Source organism: Lynx canadensis, chromosome B2 (genome assembly GCF_007474595.2).
Source record: "Lynx canadensis isolate LIC74 chromosome B2, mLynCan4.pri.v2, whole genome shotgun sequence".
NCBI classification, from domain to species: Eukaryota; Metazoa; Chordata; class Mammalia; order Carnivora; family Felidae; genus Lynx; species Lynx canadensis.
Genome location: NC_044307.1, coordinates 41,538,090 through 41,559,525, shown reverse-complemented (window position 1 = coordinate 41,559,525; position 21,436 = coordinate 41,538,090). Strand labels below are relative to the sequence as shown.

At 47.4% G+C, this 21,436-nt stretch overlaps 1 protein-coding gene across 5 annotated transcripts in view; it reads right to left on the bottom strand.

The window, feature by feature from the left end:
* CUL9 (cullin 9) overlaps window positions 1–21,436 on the bottom strand; it is a 36,996-nt gene that overhangs the window by 12,707 nt on the left and 2,853 nt on the right. For 4 of the 5 annotated variants that reach the window (XR_003968847.2, XM_032593167.1, XM_030315557.2 and 1 more), the window contains exons 3-26: window positions 21,229–21,383; window positions 20,403–20,912; window positions 19,784–19,919; window positions 19,442–19,635; window positions 18,769–19,174; window positions 18,164–18,356; window positions 15,078–15,285; window positions 13,050–13,246; window positions 12,452–12,669; window positions 11,035–11,284; window positions 10,843–10,948; window positions 10,063–10,290; window positions 9,681–9,771; window positions 9,408–9,579; window positions 7,844–7,949; window positions 7,510–7,605; window positions 7,076–7,251; window positions 6,657–6,790; window positions 6,120–6,299; window positions 5,824–5,933; window positions 5,546–5,728; window positions 5,254–5,414; window positions 4,821–5,049; window positions 4,537–4,726 (exon numbers count right to left, since the gene is read on the bottom strand). Coding sequence is in view for 4 of the 5 variants with exons in the window: in XM_032593167.1 (XP_032449058.1) it covers window positions 4,537–4,726; window positions 4,821–5,049; window positions 5,254–5,414; window positions 5,546–5,728; window positions 5,824–5,933; window positions 6,120–6,299; window positions 6,657–6,790; window positions 7,076–7,251; window positions 7,510–7,605; window positions 7,844–7,949; window positions 9,408–9,579; window positions 9,681–9,771; window positions 10,063–10,290; window positions 10,843–10,948; window positions 11,035–11,284; window positions 12,452–12,669; window positions 13,050–13,246; window positions 15,078–15,285; window positions 18,164–18,356; window positions 18,769–19,174; window positions 19,442–19,635; window positions 19,784–19,919; window positions 20,403–20,912; window positions 21,229–21,383 (4,629 nt within the window). In the remaining variant the exon portion in view is untranslated. The remainder of the gene's footprint in view (window positions 1–4,536; window positions 4,727–4,820; window positions 5,050–5,253; window positions 5,415–5,545; window positions 5,729–5,823; window positions 5,934–6,119; window positions 6,300–6,656; window positions 6,791–7,075; window positions 7,252–7,509; window positions 7,606–7,843; window positions 7,950–9,407; window positions 9,580–9,680; window positions 9,772–10,062; window positions 10,291–10,842; window positions 10,949–11,034; window positions 11,285–12,451; window positions 12,670–13,049; window positions 13,247–15,077; window positions 15,286–18,163; window positions 18,357–18,768; window positions 19,175–19,441; window positions 19,636–19,783; window positions 19,920–20,402; window positions 20,913–21,228; window positions 21,384–21,436) is intronic. The other variant, XM_030315555.2, reaches the window with a different exon arrangement.

Below are 21,436 nucleotides of genomic sequence, written 5' to 3'. Positions count from 1 at the left end.
AAGAAATGAGATTGGCCATGTACTGACCCATGTTGGTACACTGGAGTCTATCCTGCCTACTTTTGTGTATGTCTGAAATTTATAATAATAAATTTTTTTTTAATTAGGGTGAAGGTAAACTGATAGAGTTGTCCATCAATACTCCCCCAATGAAGAGACTTCTAAAGGATGTACTTTAGGAAGGAGATTGAACTCAGAAGGATCAAGATGCAAAAGGATTAGTGACAGAAACAACTAGTATGATAACAAATCTACACACCAACTGAATAAAACAATAATAATAATAATAAATTTTGGAAAGTAAAAAAAAGATAATCCTAAAATATCAAACAATAGTAATGAGTAAGATGGGAGTGAGAGCTGGAGTTAAGATTTTCTCTTGGTCCTCTTATTGTTCAGGTACAAGTCAAACATACAGGTTAAAAACATAAGGGTAATCAACTACAGAAATAGAATGTCCAAAATATGTAGACACAAAAAAGGAATTAAGTAAAATACAAAAGGAGAGGGGAAAAAATGCACAAAAACCCAGGGTGGAAACATATCTGTAAAGGTGTTCAATTTACTATTCTCCTTTCAACTGTACCTATGTTTTATATATTCTTTTTTATATATTAAATAACTAAAATTTCAAATTATAAGAAGAATAAACTAAAATGTAAGAGGTTAGCAATAAAAGCCAAATATATCATTACTCATAATCATTATGAAGAGGCTAATAAAATTGACAACCCAAAAGGAGAGATTGTTAGGTTGAATACAAAACAAATTCTAGGTATTTGTAAGATACATGCCTAAAATAAGAGTATGGCAAAGTTAAAAGTAAATGATACTGGGGGAAATTCTGATGAGAGCAGAATATAGGCATGGTTTGTATCTCCCCAATAGACTGCTTATCAATAGTCACAAAGGAAAAATATTAACTATACAGTGGGAAATCAAACAACCTCTTGACCAGGTTGTCAAAATTCACATCAAAAAAGAGAAACAAACGGAAACTATATGCTTCCAAATGAAATGTGGAGAAGAACTTAATATCATTTACTTAGGATTCTGGCTGGGAATGCATAACCTGAATCTAATTATGAGGAAATATACAAACTTAAAATGAAGAAAGTTTAGAAAAAAAACTTTACTTTTATTTTTTAAAAATGTATTTATTTATTGTGAGAGAGAGTGTGTGTGAGCAGGGGAGGGGCAGAGAGAAAGGGAGAGACAGAATGATTTCATATGAGGCTCAATCTCACATACCATGAGATCATGACCTGGGCCAAAATCAAGAGATGGACACTTAAACGACTGAGCTACCCAGATGCCCCTAGAAAATTTTAAATGACTATATTCTCCAAAGGCGTCAATGTCATAAAAGACAAAAAAAGGCTGAGGAACTGTTCCAAATTAAGGAGACTAGAGACATGACAACTGAACATAATAGATGATCCTAAATTGAATGTTGTCTTCAACTAAAAAAGGACATTATAGAGTCGATTGACAAAATCGGAATGTGGAAGGTAAAGTATTACAGCAATGTTAAATTTTTGAAACTGATAAATGAATGATTATTATACAAAAGAACACCATGATTCTTAGGAAATATATATTAAAGTACTTAGAGGCAAAAGGCCAGCATATATGCAATTTACTCACAGTGGTCTGGGGGAAAAAAGGATGTGTGTGTGTGTGTGTGTGCGCGCACACACACATAAATATACATTTTATAAATGTATATATACACAAAGAGCAAATGATAAAAGCAAATAGGGCAAAATGTTAACAAAAGGTGAACATGGATAAAGAGTATATGCGTGTTCTTTGTATTATTTCTGTAAATTTGAAGTCATTTCCAAGTAAAAAATTTTAAGTAAAAGGATAACTGAATTGTCCACCTAAAATGGTTAAAAATGGAGGGGGTGCCTGGCTGGCTTAGTCAGTGGAGCATATGACTCTTGATCTTGGGGTTGTGAGTTTGAGCCCCAAGTTGGGTGTAGGGATTACTTAAAATAAAATCTCAGGGTGCCTGGGTGGCTCAGTCAGTTAAGCATCTGACTTCAGCTCAGGTCATGATCTCACGGTTCGTGGGTTCAGGCCCCATGTCAGGATCTGTGCTGACAGCTCAGAGCCTGCAGCCTGCTTCTGATTCTGTGTCTCCCTTTCTCTCTGTCCCTCTCCTGCTAGCACTCTGTCTCTCTCTCTCTCAAAAATAAATAAAAAACATTAAAAAGTTAAAAAAAATCAGATCTTAAAAAATTAAAATGGCAATTTTATGTTATTCATATTTCACCACAGTAAAAGAAATCTAAAAAAATTATCAATCCCTCTTTATTTTTTTTTATTTTTTTTTTCAAATTTTATTTATTTTTGGGACAGAGAGAGACAGAGCATGAACGGGGGAGGGGCAGAGAGAGAGGGAGACACAGAATCGGAAACAGGCTCCAGGCTCTGAGCCATCAGCCCAGAGCCCGACGCGGGGCTCGAACTCACGGACCGCAAGATCCTGACCTGGCTGAAGTCGGACGCTTAACCAACTGCGCCACCCAGGCGCCCCTCAATCCCTCTTTAAAAAGCAAAAGGATAGAAAGAGATATTCTGGAAAATCACTAACCAAAGAAAGCTGGTATTTAATAATACCAGATAAAAATAGACTTTGAGAGAAAAAGCTTTACTAGAAAGAAAGGAGATGATTTCATAATAATAAAGTTGAGGGGCACCTGGGTGGCTCAGTTAGTTAAGCATCCAACTCCTGATTTTGGCTCAGGTCATGATCTCATGGTTCATGGGATTGAGCCCCACATCGGGCTCCCTGACAGCAAGGAGCCTGCTAGGGATTCTCTCTCCCTCTATCTCTGCCCCTCCCCTGCTCTCTCTCTCTCTCAAAATTAACAAGTAAACTTTTAAAAAAAGTTTAATTAACTATGAAGATTCTAAACCTGCATAGTCCATTATGGTAGCCACATGTGGCTAAACTGGCTAACTAAACAAAGTTAAACATTCAATTCCTCAGTTGCACTAGTCACACTTCAATAGCCACAAATGGCCACCATACCAAACAGTGCAGAAAAGAACTTTTCCATCACTGCAGAAAGTTCTGGACAGTACTGTTGAATGATTTAAAACTTTTATCTAATAACATAGTCAAAAAATATATAAAGTGGGGTGTCTGGGTGTCTCAGTTGGTTAAGCATCTAATGCCTGACCTCAGTTCAGGCCTCAATCTCAGGGTCATTATTCATACCCTGTGTGGGGCTCCATGCTGAACATGAAGCCTACTTAAAAATATAGTTAGTTAGTTAGTTAGTTAGTTAGATAGATAAATAGCAAAACTGACATGATGAGAAGTTTAAAAATTCACTATCATAATAGATCTTAATACACCTCTCTCAGTAATAGAACAGGCAGACAAAAATGAGTAAGGTTTGTAAGATTTGAACAATGTAATTAAGTCAATTTAATGGAATATGAATAAGCCTATAGCCAGCAGCTGAAGAATACATATCCTTCTTAATCACACGTGGAACATTTACAAAATGTGACTATCTACTAGGCCATAAAGGAAGTCTCAACATATTGCAAAGATTCAGAATCACAGAAACCAGGTTCTTTAGCTACAATGGAATGAGGGTCAAAATCTAAAATAAAAAGACAACTAAGCAAAGAAAAACTGGTTTGGGAATTTTAAAATATGCTTTTAAAAAATGAATAGACCAAAGTAGAAATAACAATGGAAATTAGAAAATTCTTAGAACTTAAAAATACCAAATACTAACATACTACATAATTAAAACTTAGGCAACATCCCAAATGTCCATCAACAGCAGAAAGGGCAAATATATTCATACAATGGAAATGAATCAGTAACTCAAAGAAAAAAGTAGTGATAACTGACAACCTGAATAGCTCTCACAGATACTAAGCTGAAAGAAACTGGACACAGCAGAATACATACCCTATTATTCCATTTATATGATGTTCACATACAGGCAAAAATCTATGGTACTAGGAGGCAGAAGGTTTCTCTTAGAAGAAGATACTAACTAGAGAGGGACATACGTGAAGAAGTATTCTGGGGTGCAGGAAATGCTCTGGGGGTGGTTATGGGAGTGTATAAGTATTTACAATTCATTAAGTCACAGCTAAGATTTCTATACTGTACTGAAAACTAAGTATACCACAATAAAAACAAATCTAAAAAAAATCCAAAAACCAAAAAAACTTACAGAATGCAGCTAAAGCAATATTGAGAGGGAAATGAATACCCTTAAATGTTTTTACTTGGAAAGAAGCCTGAAAAGACTAAAAGTTAAGTAGGCATGCAACTTGAAGTTAGAAAAACAGAACAAATTCATACAAAAGTGAGAGCAATATGAGAGATACTAACAAAGATCTAACCCACCTTTTTACCCTTCCCTAGGAGACTGCTCTGCCTAGAGACCATTTTTGTTCATATCTACACATTTCTGTCCACAGGTCCTCTCCACTTCCTCTCCTGCTACACCAAATCTCACCCCAATCTCCAATTGCCTGTCCCTATCTCCTCACTCTGGCTGTAGAAATTGGAGAAGCGGTCAAGGGCATCACAGAATTCAGTGGGAAGGCACTTTCTGGGATGGTACAGGTAGCAGAGTGGGGAGACCGGCCAGCAGCGTGGTGACAGGACCAGTATGGAAACTGTTGGACTTGAATCTTCGATAAATAGTTCTTTCTCAGCCTCCTCTTCCTCTGCTTCCTCCTGAGAGATAGAAGGATTTCAAGGGCTCTTGGGCTCCCTTCTTTGGTCTAGTCTTTTGCTCTCCTATTCTCCCTCTCATTTCCCTTGTTCTTACCTCTTCTTCGTCCAGGCCCTGTTCTTCCTCATTCTCCTGCTCCAAGAGCAGCTTGTCAAGCTGCTGGAGCTGGAAGAGGTGGAACTGGCGCTGCAGCTCCTCGGACATGCTCAGGCTCCGCAGCATCTGCTGGGGGAGGCGGTTGGGGAAGCAGAGGCCGATCTGCTCCAGCACGGCCCCCTCCAGCCAGCTCGAGCCCAAGCTCAGGAGACGGTCTGCCATGTAGTGCCTGCGGTGTCACACACAGGCCGGGCTGAGCCTCAGTGTGGGCACTCCACCCTGCTTCCCCTCTTCCTCCCTGCTCCCTTTCCACCAGTGCCATGGCCATCTCTGTATCTTAGTCCCTCCTCCTCCATCTTCTCTCCAAGACTCAAATCTTCACCCTTTCTAGACTCTAGGTCTCCCCTCCCCTACCTCTCAGACCTGCACTCACTGGTAGAAGTGCTCAAAAGTAGTAGCCAGCTCCAGGCCAGAAAGGACCATGATGGGCTCCAGGTGCCGCTGAAGCCTCCCCAGCATTTCCACTCCAGGGGCTCCACCAACCAGGCCGCCCTGGATCTGCTGGTCGATGTGCCTGGCAAACTGCTCACTTATCTGGGGGCAATGGAAAGGGCACGGGCCAACCATGAAGAGGGAGTGGAGCAGGAGAGTGGGCAGTGAGAGGAGGCGAAAGGCAGAGAAAGAAGCCAGCTCTCAGTGGTGACCAGGAGGCTGGTAGTACTCACGTGAGCAGCAGTGAGGAAGGACTGCTGTAGCAACGCGCCGGAGAAGCCACTGCGCAGAGCCAGCGTGAAGGCTGCCCGAGGCCCAAAGAGCTCCGAACCTGCTCTCTGCAAGTGCTCGTAGAGTTTGCAGTACCGAGGCACGAAGTCGGGGGCCCTCCAGGCTGCAGCCAGGAACCTGCTGACCTGAGAAGAGAGGAGAAATAGCATAAAAGGTGTGGTCCCACATGCAATAGCCTAGCAGCCCTGCCCCACCTCCCACTGCACTTCCTTCCACTCACCTGCTCTTGCACCACGCTCAGCCAGCACTGGGTTATGTTCCTCAGGCTGCTGCTTGGAAGAACGGGTGAAGGCCCGGGGCTCCGATCCCGGCCCTTACTGTTCTTGCTGACTGTGGAGACAGAGGGCAAAGGAAGGGGTTTCATCTCAGCCCCTGAGTGAATCTAGGGGATCTTGGGTACTGACCCCTGGAAAGATGCGCACAGAGCAGTCAGGAAAAGTAAGATCCAAGAGGGGAAGGAGCCAGGTATCACCACTGGCCAGATTCTCAGCTCAACAGGCCATGGCTGGGACTTACTAGGCCGAGTGGATGGTTCAGGAGAAGGCCCAGGTGGAGGCTCTACATGCACCAGTAAGTGACAAAGGCGACGAACTCGAGAGGCAAAGGATGCTGCTTGACTCAGGGGGTTCTGAGAGCTCTCCCTTTGCTCTAAGTACTGATCCAGCAGCCATCCCAGGGAACTCACACCTTCCGCATCTAAAAGAAGACAGACCAGAAACAGCTGATGGGAAATAGGGGAACAGATAGCCCAGGAAGAGGAGAGAAAAGGCCCAATTATACAAAAAGCCTTGGTTGGGGCGGGCAGCCAGGTCAAGCCCTCCCATCACCAAGGCTTACTTCATTGGGAGTCTAGGGGTATGCTAACAGGTTGGGGGTGGGGTAGAGAAGATTCAAATACCCAGTAGTCCCTGGGGCAGGGAGGAGAGGAGCACTGAGGTGACAGGCCTTCGGGGATAAAGACAGGGACCAAGATAACCAAGAGCATTAACTCAGGTGATCCCTGGGAACAATTATGAGGAACTGGTTAGTGGGGCCAGGGGTCGCGATGGTTACCGGGGGAGGTGATGTTCTGCACCAGGGGGCTGACCAGGGCCTCCCAGCAGGTCTTGCCCAGCGCTTGGGCAGCCTCATCGTCAGGGAGGAAGCGATCAGCAAAATTCTGCTCGTGGCGCAAAACCCTGTTCAGTCTGGGAATAAGAGGTGTGTGGTCAAGGATTTAAGGCACAGGTTTTTGTGAGGCCTCCACTCAAGCACAGTCAGCTCCCAATCCCACCATGCTCAGTCCCCTAACCAGCTCGCAGCCATCAGCACGCACTTCTCACCTGTGTTCACCCTCCCCTCTTGTCCCGGCCACTGCTTTACCTTTCAGACTTCTGCAGAAGTCTCCCACCACCTACTTCTTAGCAGTGTCCTCCTGATCCATTAACCTCTCCCCACTCCCTTCAACCCCAGCCACTGTCTGCCCCACCCACCTGGGACAGAGCTGGAGGAGGCGCCTGCGGTCCTCTGCTATGTCCCGGCTCCAGGCTTGCGCCCGAATGGTGTAGAAGAGACAGGTACGGCGACACAGCTGCTCCCGGAACAGTGGCCAGAAAGTGGGCTTCGGGCCCAGGACCTCCACGCCTCGAACCCGGGTGTCAATGCCACCCTGTAACATGCACACACTTGTCTGTCACCTAAGCCACCCAGCCACCAAGCACTACCAAGAAAAAGCCAGGCCTCACACCCTGAATTCCCTTGGAGGCACTTGAGATATTCTCACATCTCTGGAACTCAACAGGCTTCTGGGCCATCCCGGAGCAGGTATGTGGCCTGAGCCTGGCCCCCCAAGCGCTGGGGAATACAGTCACTATGGAGACCCTGTACTACCCCGTGATTCCCAGCCCAGCCTCTTCCCTCACTCTACCTGCTGGCAGCGCTTTATGCGGATCTGGATGATGGGCCAGAAGCGGTTCAGGTTCTCCAGGAGGATCACCCTGCTGGCAGAGGGCATCACATTCACCTGATGGGGCAGGGGAGGAGAGAGAACTGTCACCTCTGGAAGTGGGGTTGGACGGACTATTGATAGCAGCCACAAGTCTCGTGATGGTGTGTGCCCTTTACTTGTGCACCGAGCCCACAAACCCGCACGAATCTGCTTCCCGAACTCTGCTCTCACTGCTTATGATTGCAGGCAATGCCTGCCTGGGGGAAGGAATATGGAGTAAGGTCAAGGTGGGGGAGGGCACCAGGGTCCTCACCGTGTTGAGCTCAGTGCTGATGCAGCTGGCACTGTCACCCCCAAACACAACCACTCTGGCTGGCATGTAACTTGAGTCCTCACTGGCCACGAGCAAAGTCAGCTGCCTGAGACAAGAGAAAACAATCAGTTAGAACAGGGACCCTGGTCTTTGTTCAAAGTGACTTCAACCTACCACTTCTTCCTCAGACTCCTGTCTCTCTGCTGCCTCCTTAAGTGTCAGTGTTCCCAGATCCCCTGCTCTCCTATCTTTCCCCAAAAGGAATTTTTTCTTCAAAATGACTTTATTTAAAAACCATAGTTTCAAGCAAAAAACGAATACTTTACTCCAAATCCACATGTCTACACTAGACGGCTCCTCTTAGCTTTCATACCATGTACCCAACAGACATTTCCATGTCACAACGCATAGGTACCTCTAAGTCAACATGCCTAAATGGAACCATGATCCATCCACAGAAGCCTGCTCCTCTTCCATCATCCTTCTTGGGAAAGAAAACTGCCATCTACCAGAGCACTCTGTCACTATGACTTCTCCCACTCATGGCTTCCCTCATGTCAATGGCATGTCCTATAGACTCTGCCCCTTGAGATCTCCCAGTCTGCCACCCCTCACTATTCCCACTCCCTGTGCCTAACTGAAGACATTTATTTCTCAACTAGATCACTGCATAAACCTTCCAAATCTTTCTCGGGCCTCCAACCCAAACTGCCATGATTGCCAGAGTGACTTTTCTAAATTAAAAAAAAAAATCTTGTTTTGTCTCTTCTCTCCTTAAAATCCTTCAATGGCTCCCCAAGTTCCAGAATAAAGCTCAAACTTCTTAGCTCACAAAACTCTCTGTGGTCTGGCTCTGCCTAGTTTTATGGCGGTCTCCTGCCATTTCACGACAAACACCCTTCATCCCAGACAAACACAGTTACTTAAGTTTCCCCCAAATACATCATTACATTTCTTACTAACATTTTGCACATATGCTGTCCCTCTGCCTGGACTTCCCACTTCCTTCTATTTACACAGCTAATTTCTACTTTGGAGCTCTGCTCACTTAGCCCCACCTTCTAGAAGGCTTCTCCCACCTGTTACTTGGCCTCAGGGTCCAGGGCACATGGTGGTTTTTCTTACTCTTACTGATTCTCCAGCCTAGTTCCCCAAGAAGACTGCAAGTTCCCTGAAGACGGGTACCATATCTTATTGTCCTTATAGCCCCAGACCCTGGTCCAGTGCCTGGCACAGAGTATACATTAAACAAGCACCCATGGGAAGAGTGAATAAGGCAGTTGTCAATCTCCCTCAACACCATGCACAGGATAGTGACATCTATACCTGTGGGCGGAGCACCTCACCAGGCTCAGGGAGTGAGGATGTCTATACTGCAACAAGGAATGCAGATCAATGTGTCTATCTGTTTACTGCACAAAATGGGTTTGAGTGTGTCTCACACATAGGGGTTACAGACAGGGTTGCGTGTATGTGGGTGCTTTGGAGAATATATGCTGGGGTGTATCAGAATATTCCCACACACGTGTGTGTGCACCTATGGTGCACATGGGCATGTTCACACCTAATAAGAACACCACGGTGCATGTGCAAGGTGATGTAGTGGGAGCCGGTGCTGCCATTGGACTCCCAGTAGGTCTTGGGGTTTCGATCCGTCAGCTTGCTGGCCCGGTGAGGGTTGGAAGACACCTCCACCTTCTCCCAGCACTTGTCCTCCTTCACTTCCACACTGGAGCCTGGGGGCAAGTGGGAAGTTAGTTGAGAGAGAAAAAAGTAAAAAGACAGAGAGAAGAAATACTGGGGTGGGAGCCAGGAGAAAGCAGATTGGGACACAGACCCTGGCAGAGATGCCTGAGGAACACGTCAAAGAAGGGGATGTTGATGGGTCGGTGGGTTCGTCTGTGGTCTTCGATCTGGCCCAGCACCATCTACAGCCAGAATATCAGAGAGAAGGGGCGCGGCGAGGAAGGAAGAACATGAAGAACACACAGAAACAGGTATGGAGAACAAGTCAAGGAGCAACAAAACACTCAACCTCTCCCTTCACAAATTTTGGCAGAACGGGACCATGTGGGGTAAAGAAAGGCTGGGAAACAAGTGCCCCAGATTTGCTACCACTTGTGCCAAGTAGGGTTACCAAACAGGGACACACACCGAATCCCCTTCCCCTGCTTCTCACTTATGTTCTCCCTAAGCTCTGGACCCACAAGCCTCCTCACCTGAATGCAGCCAGCCAGGATGCTGGAGGTGAGGTTACTATAGAGCTGGGCGTGTTTTTCACACTCAGTCACCAGGTCCCGAAGCTCACAGGCCAGCAGCAGCTGAGCCGAGTGCTTGTCCAGGACTTTGGAGAGGGCCTCTTTGGCTCCCAGGCAGCAGAGAACCACTGCATAGTCCTTGTGCATTGAGGCCAGGCGATGCAGAAAGCAGAGCAGCTCCTGAACAATCTGAGCCCGGAGCCACAAGATTAATGTATGGGACGCAAAGGGCAGGCCACATAAAGGATGAGGGGTGGGTTCGAAAAGGGAATGTGGTGGCTGAGACTTTGGAGAAGTTTGAAAGTCCAGGGAAAGGAGAGTACCAAAGAAGGTTGGGACAGAACAGTGGGGGTGCTGGGACTCCATAGGTGCCAGAAGCAGGGTATGGGCACAGCTTCCAATGCTTCTTGCTGCCAGGGCGAAGCTCTCTCAAGAGCCCACCTTGGTGCCTGAGCCTTGGTCCACAATCCACAAACCGGGGAGGGTGGAGAGCGAGGAATGTTTGGATTGGTGAATGTGGGCTTCTCCTAAACCCAGAATCTAAAATCCAGCTGCAGGCAAAAGATTATTCTTCAAAGGCCCCAGTTCTGAGCATTCTTAGAGGAAATTCCTTCCTCTCCACCCCTCTCAGTGTTCAGACTCATCCAGAAAGGCTGTGCTTTGCCTTCCATTGCCTCACAAAGGTAGCCAGCGCCCCAGAGGCTGCCTCTCCCTCCCCTGCCTTTATCGGGGCCCTGGTACCTCAGAGTCACTGCTAGGGCCATTCAGACAGTTGAGGCAGGGCTCCAAGACCTCATGCCAGGGGAGGACCATCGCCTCAGGGTGATCCAGTAGCCGAGTCATGACCCTAGTGACGGGATGAAACAAGCAAAGTCCCTGCAGTCCGCAGCTCCCCTTACCTCCGATGCACGGGTGCCCCAACAGGGCCCTCACCTCAATGCAGTCAGCAGCAGAGTTTTGTTGGGTCCCGGGGCATCCAGAGTCCGCAGCAACAGGAGGAAGGGCTGAGTCTCCTGCTGGAGGCGCTTTAGGAGGGGTCTCACAGCGCCCCCTGGGCCGCCCTCCCGGCACAGCACCCGCTCTAAGCCCAGTAGGAGTTCCGCAGATGGGCCCCCTGCTAGGGACCGGATCAGATGCTCAGGGGACCCATCCTGGCCCTGAGTGCCAGGGGTTTCCAGTGCTGCTGCCAGACACATGGGAGGAAAAACAGGAGTATAAGGAGGGGTCATGCAAGTTGGTCAAACCACGAACTGGACAAGTCCAGAAAACCACCCCCAAATTTTCCTCCTATTTGGAGGATTGTCTGTAGTTTGTACCAAACTGTGGGGATTTTCTTCTCTGGCCCCAGTATATAGCTAGCTGCATCTGGAAAAAAGTTTAGTTCGGCAAACACTGTCATGTTAAACGCATAAATTTTTAATCTCAAATAGTCATACGATTATGTTTCATCATTAAATGGGAGCTTTGTGGTTACATAAGCCAATAAATATTAGCTATTATAATTACATCCCTCTACTACCTAGCACGGTGGCTTTAAAGATTTTTTTAAAAATTTTTTGAAGTTTTTATTTATTTATTTTAAAAGAAAGAGAGACAGAGAGAGAGAGAGAGAGAGAGAGAGCATGCACACATGCACAACAGGGGAGGGGCAGAGAGAAAAGGAGAGAATCCCAAGCAGGCTCTGCACTATCAGGACAGAGCCCCATATGGGGCTTGAACTCACAAACCATGAGATAATGACCTGAGCCGAAATCAAGAGTCGGACACTTAACCGACTGAGCCACCCAGGGTCCCCTAAAGATTTTATTTTTTATTTTTTTACCGTTTATTCTTTTTTGGGAGACAGAGAGGGACAGAGCGCAAGTGGGGGAGGAGCAAAGAGAGAGGGAGACACAGAATCTGAAGCAGGCTCCAGGCTCTGAGCTGTCAGCACAGAGCCCGATGTGGAGCTCGAACCCGCAAACCGCGACATCATGACCCGAGCCAAAGTTGGACATCTAATTGACTCAGCCACCCAGTTGCCCCAAGATTTTATTTTTAAGTAATCTCTACACCCAACATGGAGCTGGAACTTACAACCCAGAGATCAAGAGTCACATGCTCTACCGGCTGAGCCAGTCAGGCACCCTGCATGGTGGCTTTACTCTAGGTAATGCTAGTCTAGAGTATCCTTCTCCTCTTGGTCAGGAAGTTTTACTTAAGATCTAACTTGAGTGCCAAAACCCTTACTCGTTTCCTGAAGGTTTATCATGTCTTTCCAGTAAGGTACTAGTACATAAGCCTTAGCCCTTCTGGCCACAGGCCAGCACTGCCCGATTCCTCGGCAGAACCACCCCCTCCACAATGGTACCTGTGTGCTCAGGACAGCCTGGCGGCTCTGAGTAGCGATTGAGAAGCATCATGAGGATGGTACGTGTGGTGGGCATGGGTTCTGTCCCCGGTGCTATCCCAGAGTGCCTGAACAAGGTGTCTCTCAGCTCCCGGGTTATAATCTGGTCCCCCAGAGTGTGGTGGTTGCACAGAAGCAGGTTGAGCAGGAGCAGACCGTTTCTCACTGCGGAGGAACACCTGGGAGGAGGGAGGTAATCCCGGGAAGAAATTGAAACAGAGTGAATGCAACGGAAGCAGGAAGCAAGCACAGAGGGGAAGAGGCCTGCAGCTGGGGGAAGAGAGGGCTCCAGGACTCCTGTGAGGCCAGGACATCTGGCTCCCTGATCTCAAGCCACTCCTCCCAACCCCAGGAAGGAAGGCCAGGGTGCCCTTGCTCTCTCTGGGGATCTCCCTACCCCCAACCACTTGGCCTCTCTACCAGTAACAGTCAGAGAGGGCCACCAATGTTTCATCCAGAGGTAACAACATGAACGGAATTTCTGTGAAGCACATGAGATACAGACAGAGCAGCAGCGGGGGTTGGGGCTTAGCGGGAATTTGGAGGGTGATGCCCTGACCCCTCTGTGTTCAGCATCAGGATCACGGCTGCGGGGACAGTAAGAAGCAGGCTCTCAGAGCCTGGGCGGGTGGCTGAGTCAATGCTGGCGAAGATCTCTCTGGTCATCTGGGCATCAAACAAAGGATGGATAGAATCTCGGCCAGTGATAAAAGTGGGGATCTCCGAGGAGCTGGCAATGGCCAGCATCTTCAGTGCCTGCAAGGGGGATGTGGAAGCAGAATTAGTTATGGGTAGAGCCGCCATGCAGAGAAAGGGGAGAGCCAGGCCCTCATTCTCTGACCCCAAACTTTGGGGCAGCTGAGCTGTTGGCAAATAGGTCGAGTAGGAGATGGAAATGGAAGAGGTGGTGATGGGATACCAATGATAAAAACAAAAAGAAAGACAAGAGAAGAAAGCAAAGAAAATACTGAGGCTCAGTGATAAAATCAGCCAGCAACTTCTCTCTGCCAGCGCCAAGGCAAACTGAGTGGGATGGCTGCCCCCTCCCGTAGCTACCTCTCAAGATGGGGCCCTTTCACAGCATCTAGTTGTATTCAAAGGCTTTACCTTGACATTGTCTTCCACGTCACTGGACCACCCCTCCCTTTGTAGAACCTCCCTTCTCTTGAGTGCCAGGATCTCATATACTCCTGGTTGTCCTGCCTCCCTGAATTCCTCTGCCAAATCCTTGAATGTGGAAGTTCCTGCCCCCTTCTCACTCTGTACTCCCTCCCTAGACAACTTCATCTGCTCCCATCGCTTCAATCACCACCACTAGGCCAACACTCTCAAACCTATGTCCCTTGACCTCCAAAGCCAGTAGCCAGCCCTCCTCGACAAGACTACTTGGGTTGTCTCACAGGAAGAGCGGTTGGAATTCTAGGAAAAAATACTTGGAATGCATGAACGTGTCTGCTGGCACTACAAAGAAAATGAAATTAAGATGAAAGCTATACCTCTCTTCCCTGGTGAAAGGGAGGACACTTGAGAAGAAACCCTCTAGGGAGGGAGAAGATTAGAACTAATTCTCAGGACACTCTCCCTTATAAGGCCTGAATCCTCCACGCTACCGTTACGCTATGTCACAACGAGGCTTTCTCCCTTTGGTTACCCCAATCTCCCCAGTTAGCTGAATTCTATAAACCTGAAGTTATAAATAAGATGATGCCATTTTGCTACAGGGCAAGAGTTTGAATTTAGGGGCAAATGCTGTATTTTGGTCATGCAATCTGAAAGGGTTGGGGAATTCTCTGAGCAAACACGGCCTAGATGATGAATGCTTGGCTGCTCTTCAGAGCAGCACCTAGCTGGCCCCGCACAGGAAAAGAGCCTCCCAACCTCTCTCTGAGACAGCCTAACCTAAGAGGACCGGGGCTCCTGTCCGTGTTGTTGCCATTATACCGTCAGAATCCATTCTCAGAACTGATCTGGATGAGGCCTACCTGCCCCCCTCAGGGACTCCAAGCTATACAGAGCACACCCTGTCCACACCTCCTACCAGCCAGCACTTGTGTCTGGAGTAGTCAGGAAGCTAATTCTTCTATAAGCTCCCCTGGATGAGGGTCCCCCTTCCTCTGGGCCCAGGTGGCAAGGCACCCACATCTGGTGAGGGGGTATTTTCTGTGTAAGGGTACCACTCAGATCAAAGGGTAAAAAATCATTTTGTCACATGCAGAAAATTAGTCTCCAACCAGATATCTAACTGTAACTAAAAAGATGGGAAACTGAACAAACCTAAAAACTCAATTCCAGACCTTCTTTCCATACCTCTTCCTCCTTCCACATTCCCCCACTTAGTGAATGACCTCCTCATCCCCTGTGCTGCTCCATTTTAAACCTGGGAGTCATTCTTAAAAACATTCTCCCTTTCTTCCGACACACATTCAATCGCAAGGGCTGTTCCGCTAGAACCTTCAACCCACCTGCATCTTTCCATCCTAATGTCTCCTCCCTGGTCTAAATCACCACAGTACCTCCTCAAGATCAGCGGTCCCCCGGCCTGCCCCTCCTGCCCATCACTCTCTCCCACCAGGCCCAGTCCACTCACCGCCAGCCCTGCCTGCTGCACCAGGACGGAAGTCTTATATTCTTGCATGCAAACCAGCACAGCGTAGATGCCACCCTCCCTGGCAAAGAGTGGGCGCCACTCATGCTTGGTCATGAGCAGGTAGAGGAGGCGCAGGGCCAGCACCACCACCATCTTCTCTCCCACCTGGTTGGTCAGCAGCTCCACCAGCGTCTTCACTAGCTTCTCTCTTAGAGAGAAGAGACATTGGAGTTCCCCATCCCAAAAGTCACACCTGACTCCCTGTCCAACCCTCTCCACCAAGATCCATCACCCCCACCATTATCCAAGCTGCTCTTGCCTTAGTTCCACTCTTCCCTCCCTCTCCTCTGCAGGCTAACTGCCTCTGGCTCCTCACCTCATGAAGGAGGCAGTAGAGCAAAATGGTTACCAACTCTGGCTCACCTTTTCTTTTTTTTTTTTGTTGGGAGAGAAAGAAAGAGAGAGAAAACATCTGTGCATACATGCACGTGTCAAACACAAGTAGGAGAAGGACACAGGGAGAGGGAGGGAGAATTGTAAGTGGGCTCCATGCCCAGTATGGAGCCCAAAGTGGGGCTCAACCTCACAACCATGAGATCATGACTGGAATAAAAATCAAGAGTTAGACACTTAACAGACTAAGCCACCCAGCCAGCCCTGGTTTACCTTTTCAAATAAATCTATAAATTCAATGTAATTCTAATCACAATGTTTGAAAGGTTTTTTACAAAACATATGGCAGGTAGATTTGGGCATAAGATGAGAAAATATGTAAGAATAGTCAAGAAATGTTTAGAAAGAAATAATGGTAGACTTGTCTGCTAGTTAACAAAAGATAAATTTATAAAAATTAAAATTCTGGAAATGACGCAGGATAGATACAGATCGCTAGGTAAGGGTGGCATCCCAGCCAATGAGAAGAGCAAGGACCATGTGACACATGAGGTGGAGACACCTGAAACAATTACAGCTGGGGTTCTGCCTCACTCCATCAGCATAAATAAACTGCAAACAGATTTTAAAGTAAATGTAAAAAACAAAACCATAGCTATCCTTAGAAAATAAAGACAAATACTTTTTATAATCTTGGAATAGGACAGACTCACTCAAAACCTAGAAGCCATTAAAAAGTTTAAAAGTATTCTAGAGGCACCTGAGAGGCTCAGTTGGTTAAACATCCGACTTTAGCACAGGTCATGATCTCGCGGTTTGTGAGTTCAGGCCCTGCATTGGGCTCTGTGCTGACAGCTCGGAGCCTGGGGCCTGCTTTGGATTCTGTGTCTCCCTCTCTCTCTGCCCCTCCCCCCATTTGTGCTCTGTCTCTGTGTCTCAAAAAAATAAACATTTACAATATTAAAATATTAAAATATTCTAACGCAGGGGTGACTGACTGGCTTGGTCAGTAGAATAGGTGACTCTTGATCTCAGGGTCATGAGTTCGAGCCCCATGTTGGACGTAGACCCTAGTTAAAGGTTAATTAATTAATTCTAACATAAAATTCTAAAACTTCAGCACAATGAAAGACACTGTCCACAAAGTTAAGAGATAAGCAATATGAGTTAGAGAGAGAGTCCTATGGAAATGCTAATTTGAAGGAAAGGAAGAAGTGCTCCAGAGTTCCTAGATCACATTGAGTGTCACAAGAAAAAAAACTGGATTTATTTCTTCCCCACAGGGACAGAGATGTATGTTGAGGAGGTGGCCTGGGAAAGTTCTGCCTTTATTTGTCTTCTCTCATGAACTTTTTGATGACTACAACATGAATCGAATATGCTTTAAATATAAATCCCCTTGTGTAGCCAGGACTTATTATAAACAAGTTAATACAACATGGGCAATATATATGAATGGATACAGGAATATAAGTAAGGATGTTTACCAAAATGTTAACAGTGACTCTCTCTGCAAAAGGTCTTCAGATGATTTTTATCTTCATAATCGTCTAATTCTTTTTTTACAGTGGGCATATATTATTTTACACCCAGAAAATAGTTAACATGATTTTGAAAAATAACCAGCAAAATATGTGAAACATAAATAACCAATTCATATCCAGAGTGCCTACAAATCAGTAAGAAAAAAATGAAGACCCAATAAGAAAATGGGCCAAGGATAAGAACAAATTTATAGAAGAAACACAATGAATGTGGGCAAATGTGCTTAACTTCACTAGAACTAAGAAATGAAAACAAAGACACCAATCGTTTAAAATTCTGCCAATCTGATAGATTTAAAAAATAATAGTATCCAGTGTTGGCGGCTGTGAGGAAAATGAACCCATCAGAACACTGTACTTGAACTTGGATATAATCACATGCAGAATCCTGTGTATCAGAGAAAATAATGAGGCAGCTCTATGTGGACTGGCATGTAGAGCTTTCTTAGACACACTGAGTGTGTAGGAGTGTGCAGGGAAAGCACAGAAACGTGTAGTACGATTACAATTATTTACACACAAACTCAGAAGATGTTCTATTTCGAAACACACTAACAAATGTAAATCTATGGAAGGTCTGAAGAATCCACAGCAGACTGGCAACAGTGGTGAAGAAGGACTTAGTCTTTTCCTTCTATGTTCTATTACATCCTTCAGGTCTTTCAAAATGAGAATGTATTTGTGTATTATTTGTATAATTAAGTAGTGATTTAAAAAATACCTTTGAAAATAGAAAACAGGAAGGGATAAAAAAGAAAAGAAAAGAAATCAATCTCTAGGGCCAACAGGACCCACATTTGAATCCTGGCTGTGCTATCTATCAAACTCTGTGCAAACTCTTAAATGCTCTAAGGTTCAGTTTCCTCACCCATACAATGCCATAAGCATAGTATCAACTCTTCCTCAGGAAGGAAGAAAGAGAAGGATTTAATGAGAAAATGCATGTAGAGCCTGACACAGAGTAAGTGCTCCAAGAATATTATGATATTCCATTATATTATTGCATCCTCCTGCTTGACTACTCCCTCAGGCTGACCCTTCTTTCAGTCCCAGCCTTCCAAATTCCTGATATAGCTCCTTCCCTCTCTACCACCATCCTCCCCCAATGGCAGCTTAAACCAAAACCCCTTCCTTCCCCACCATTCTAACCTCAGGGATCTGTCAGGACGGACCAGAGGGTGGTCCCGCTCAGTGGCCTCCTCCACAGCCTGAGAGAGGGCATAGAGGCCTGAGAGCTGCAGGTCTGTGTCCAAGCTGGATATCTGCACGGTGGCCACGACTGCTGCCACATGCTGATCCAGGGAGCTGCGTGGACCAGGACCCCGCAAGCCTCTAGCCATTTCTGAAATTGGTGAGGGAAAGGTAGTGGCTTAAAAAAATTGAGGATGCTCCAAGTTGGAAGTGTTTAAAGGTCAAACCCAGTTACCCTACTGACATTTTAATACATTATTCATTACTGTAGCTTGCATTCTGAACTTTTCCAATTCTGTACCAGGGATTTAATAGCCAAACGCAGAAGATGAAGATATTCCAGAAAACAGACCCTCCTTTTCCAGGGATACTGAAGATAGGGAGCAGTGATTGGTTACACACACTCAAGGTCAAAGGAAGGAAGATGGATGAATGCTTCCAAAGCATTTTCCCATGCAACAGCAATCTTCCTCCACAGCTTTCCTCTACCCTAACTACTTCTGTGGGGACTGCCCGGGACTTGTTCCAACTTCTTCACCCTCCCTTCCCAGCACCTGACTCACCACTGGCTGCCTCCTTCATCTCAGGGGGAAGAACCATCCCCTCAGTCACCAGAAGTTGGTTAAACAGCTGTGAATCACTCTGTGCCATGGGGGGCTCAGTTTTTCCCTTGGCAGTGTCTGCATCTGCCTTTGGGGGCTCAGCTTTTGCTTTGGGAGACTCAGTCTCTTCTTCTGAGAAGCTGACCTCCAACTTGGACTCCTCTTCTGGATTTGGAGAACATGAGTGACTTCGTGAAGAAGACGAGATGCTCAGTTCATCAGGCAGCAGTGCATACTTGGTGTAGATTTGGGAGTTGAGCAGGTCACTGAGGGTACTGCCCTCAAACCGATTACTGAGCACCTGCAGCAGACCCTCAGCCATCTCTACAGGCACGGAGATTTCCCCCAAGGCCTTTTCACCCAGGGTCTGTCAACAGAAGGAGGTATGCATTTCAGGGACGGGCAGACGCAAACGTCCTAGGGGACAGTAATAGACAGGGTGGCCACCTCCCGCCATGACTTCCACACTTCTACATACCAGACCTCACGGGATTTATCTCCTTCCCCAGCAGGCCCCCTCATACTCTCTCATCTCTAGCTCCAGCCTCCCCCTAAGCACTCCCTTATCTAGAACTCCCTTAGAGAATCTCACCTCCAAATCCACTACAAACCAAGTATCTCAGGCCTAAGATACCTCATCCAGGTTCTCCCGAAGATTCTGGAGAATTGGCTGCTGCTCACATACATCCAGCTTCTTGATGAAGAAGAGCAGCTCCCACCACTCAGCCTGAGTCAGGTATCCCAATCGCTCATTCTTCTGAGGCTCAGGCTGGAGGTATGGCAAAGAGTAGAGCCCCTCCACAGGTTTCCAGTCCCAGGAGGGAAGTGCTGAGGATATAGGCACAGGGGTGTCGTCATCCAACAGGAACAGAGTGCATTTCTGAATCTCTGGGGCAGCTCCTAGTCAGGAGTAGCTTTGTCCCAGTCCTACTCCTCTGCTCAAAGACATGCTGTCCATGTGCCCTCTAAGGCTCACCTGTGCCCAGCAGAGGAGCCCCTGCCCCCTTCTCCACAGCTCCTGAAGCCGCATCCTCAGCAGCTTCCTCAGGGCCCAAGATCTCCAGCATGTGCCAGTGCACCCAGTAGGTGCGGCCCGTTGACTGCCAGAAGACCTGGTATTGAGGGAAGAAGAAAAAAGGACGAATTGGCCTCTGACCCCTGGGTGGTGCAGGCTTGAGAGGATAAGGCTGGGCACACAGTCCTCAGATGCACACCTGACTAAGCTTCAGAAAGCCTCTGTATGGCAAAAGACTCCACTCTCCAAAGGGTGGGCCCTGCCTCTCATCTCCTCCTGACCTTGATGGCCTCTGCTCTGACACTCCCTCCCAGCCAACTCCATGGGTGGGGGCTAGAGGGTGTCTCTATATATCAGCTGTGTTTCCCGGGTGTGAGTCTGCTTGGCCTCATAGCCCACCCACTCCCACTAGATTTTCTCAGCCTTCCAAATTTTCCCAACCCCCTTTAACCATTCTAATCCCCTTGGGGGTTTTCTCCATGGGTGGCCTGCCAGAGAGCCCCCTACTTGGAAGCCCCACCTATACCTTTCCACCTAGATCCCCAACAGTGTCCCACACATGACCTCTGCCCTTGCTCACCTGCACAGGGGGCACGCCATTGTTGCTTTGCCGGAACTCGCCCTCGTCCCCAGCGCTGACCTCCTCGTAGTCATCCAGCATGCGAACTCGCATCCCAGCCTGCAGCGTCTCTCGCACGTACTCACCATAGCCACAGCGACTCGAGAATTCAGAGCGCTGACGGAAGGCCCGTTCTTGCTTTCTAGGGGTGGCAACCATGGCAGGGAGCAAAAGACTAGGGCCTGAAACGCAGGGCTGAAAGATGGACCGCGTTGGCCGCGGTGATGACGTGCTCTGTTCGCTGAGGTTCCGGGCCCAGCCCATGCTTCGCACCAGCTCTGAGATGAGGCTGCCCACAGCCATACTGAACTCCAGCTCCCGCTGCCCCCGGCTTTTCTCCCGGCTGAACTCCCTTGGGGACAGGGAGCCTTGGTCTCCAGCCCCTGGCTCTGGACTGTTATTCAGCTGATCCAGCAGGGAGGTGACACATAGGTAACGTTTCACCAGGGAGAAGAGCAGCTTTCCTGGGATCTGTAGGACACAGTCCGTGGTGTAGGTGCATCTTTTCCCAGCTGCAGCCCCTCTCCTTTCCCCACAATATCATGTTCTACAGAAAAATGTAAATGCCTTATCCCCACACTTGTAGGTCTAAAACTGTGATTTATATAACACACAAGGAGTTCCTGGGGTCTAATCTCAGAAATTCTGAGTGGGGAGGCAAGCTCGAACCTTCATTTTAACAAGCTCCCCAAGTGGCTCTGGTGCGGACGCATAATCCCGAACCACATTTTCAGAAGTGACGTCCTAGGCCTTGTACACAGCATTTCCCCCATAGCTGCCAGAGTACCTGAGGCAGATGAATGCCCTCAAAGGCCATGCAGTGTTCCTCAGAGGATGTGGTCTCTGCAAACAGCTCCAGCAAAGTATAGCGGCTGTCAAAATCCATGTGCTGCTCGATGCCATCTTGCTGGCTCAGTGACAGAAGGACGTGAGCCCGACTCCCTGTAATCCATACCCAGTCTGTATCTTCTCAATCCCCAATACTTCCCCTGCCT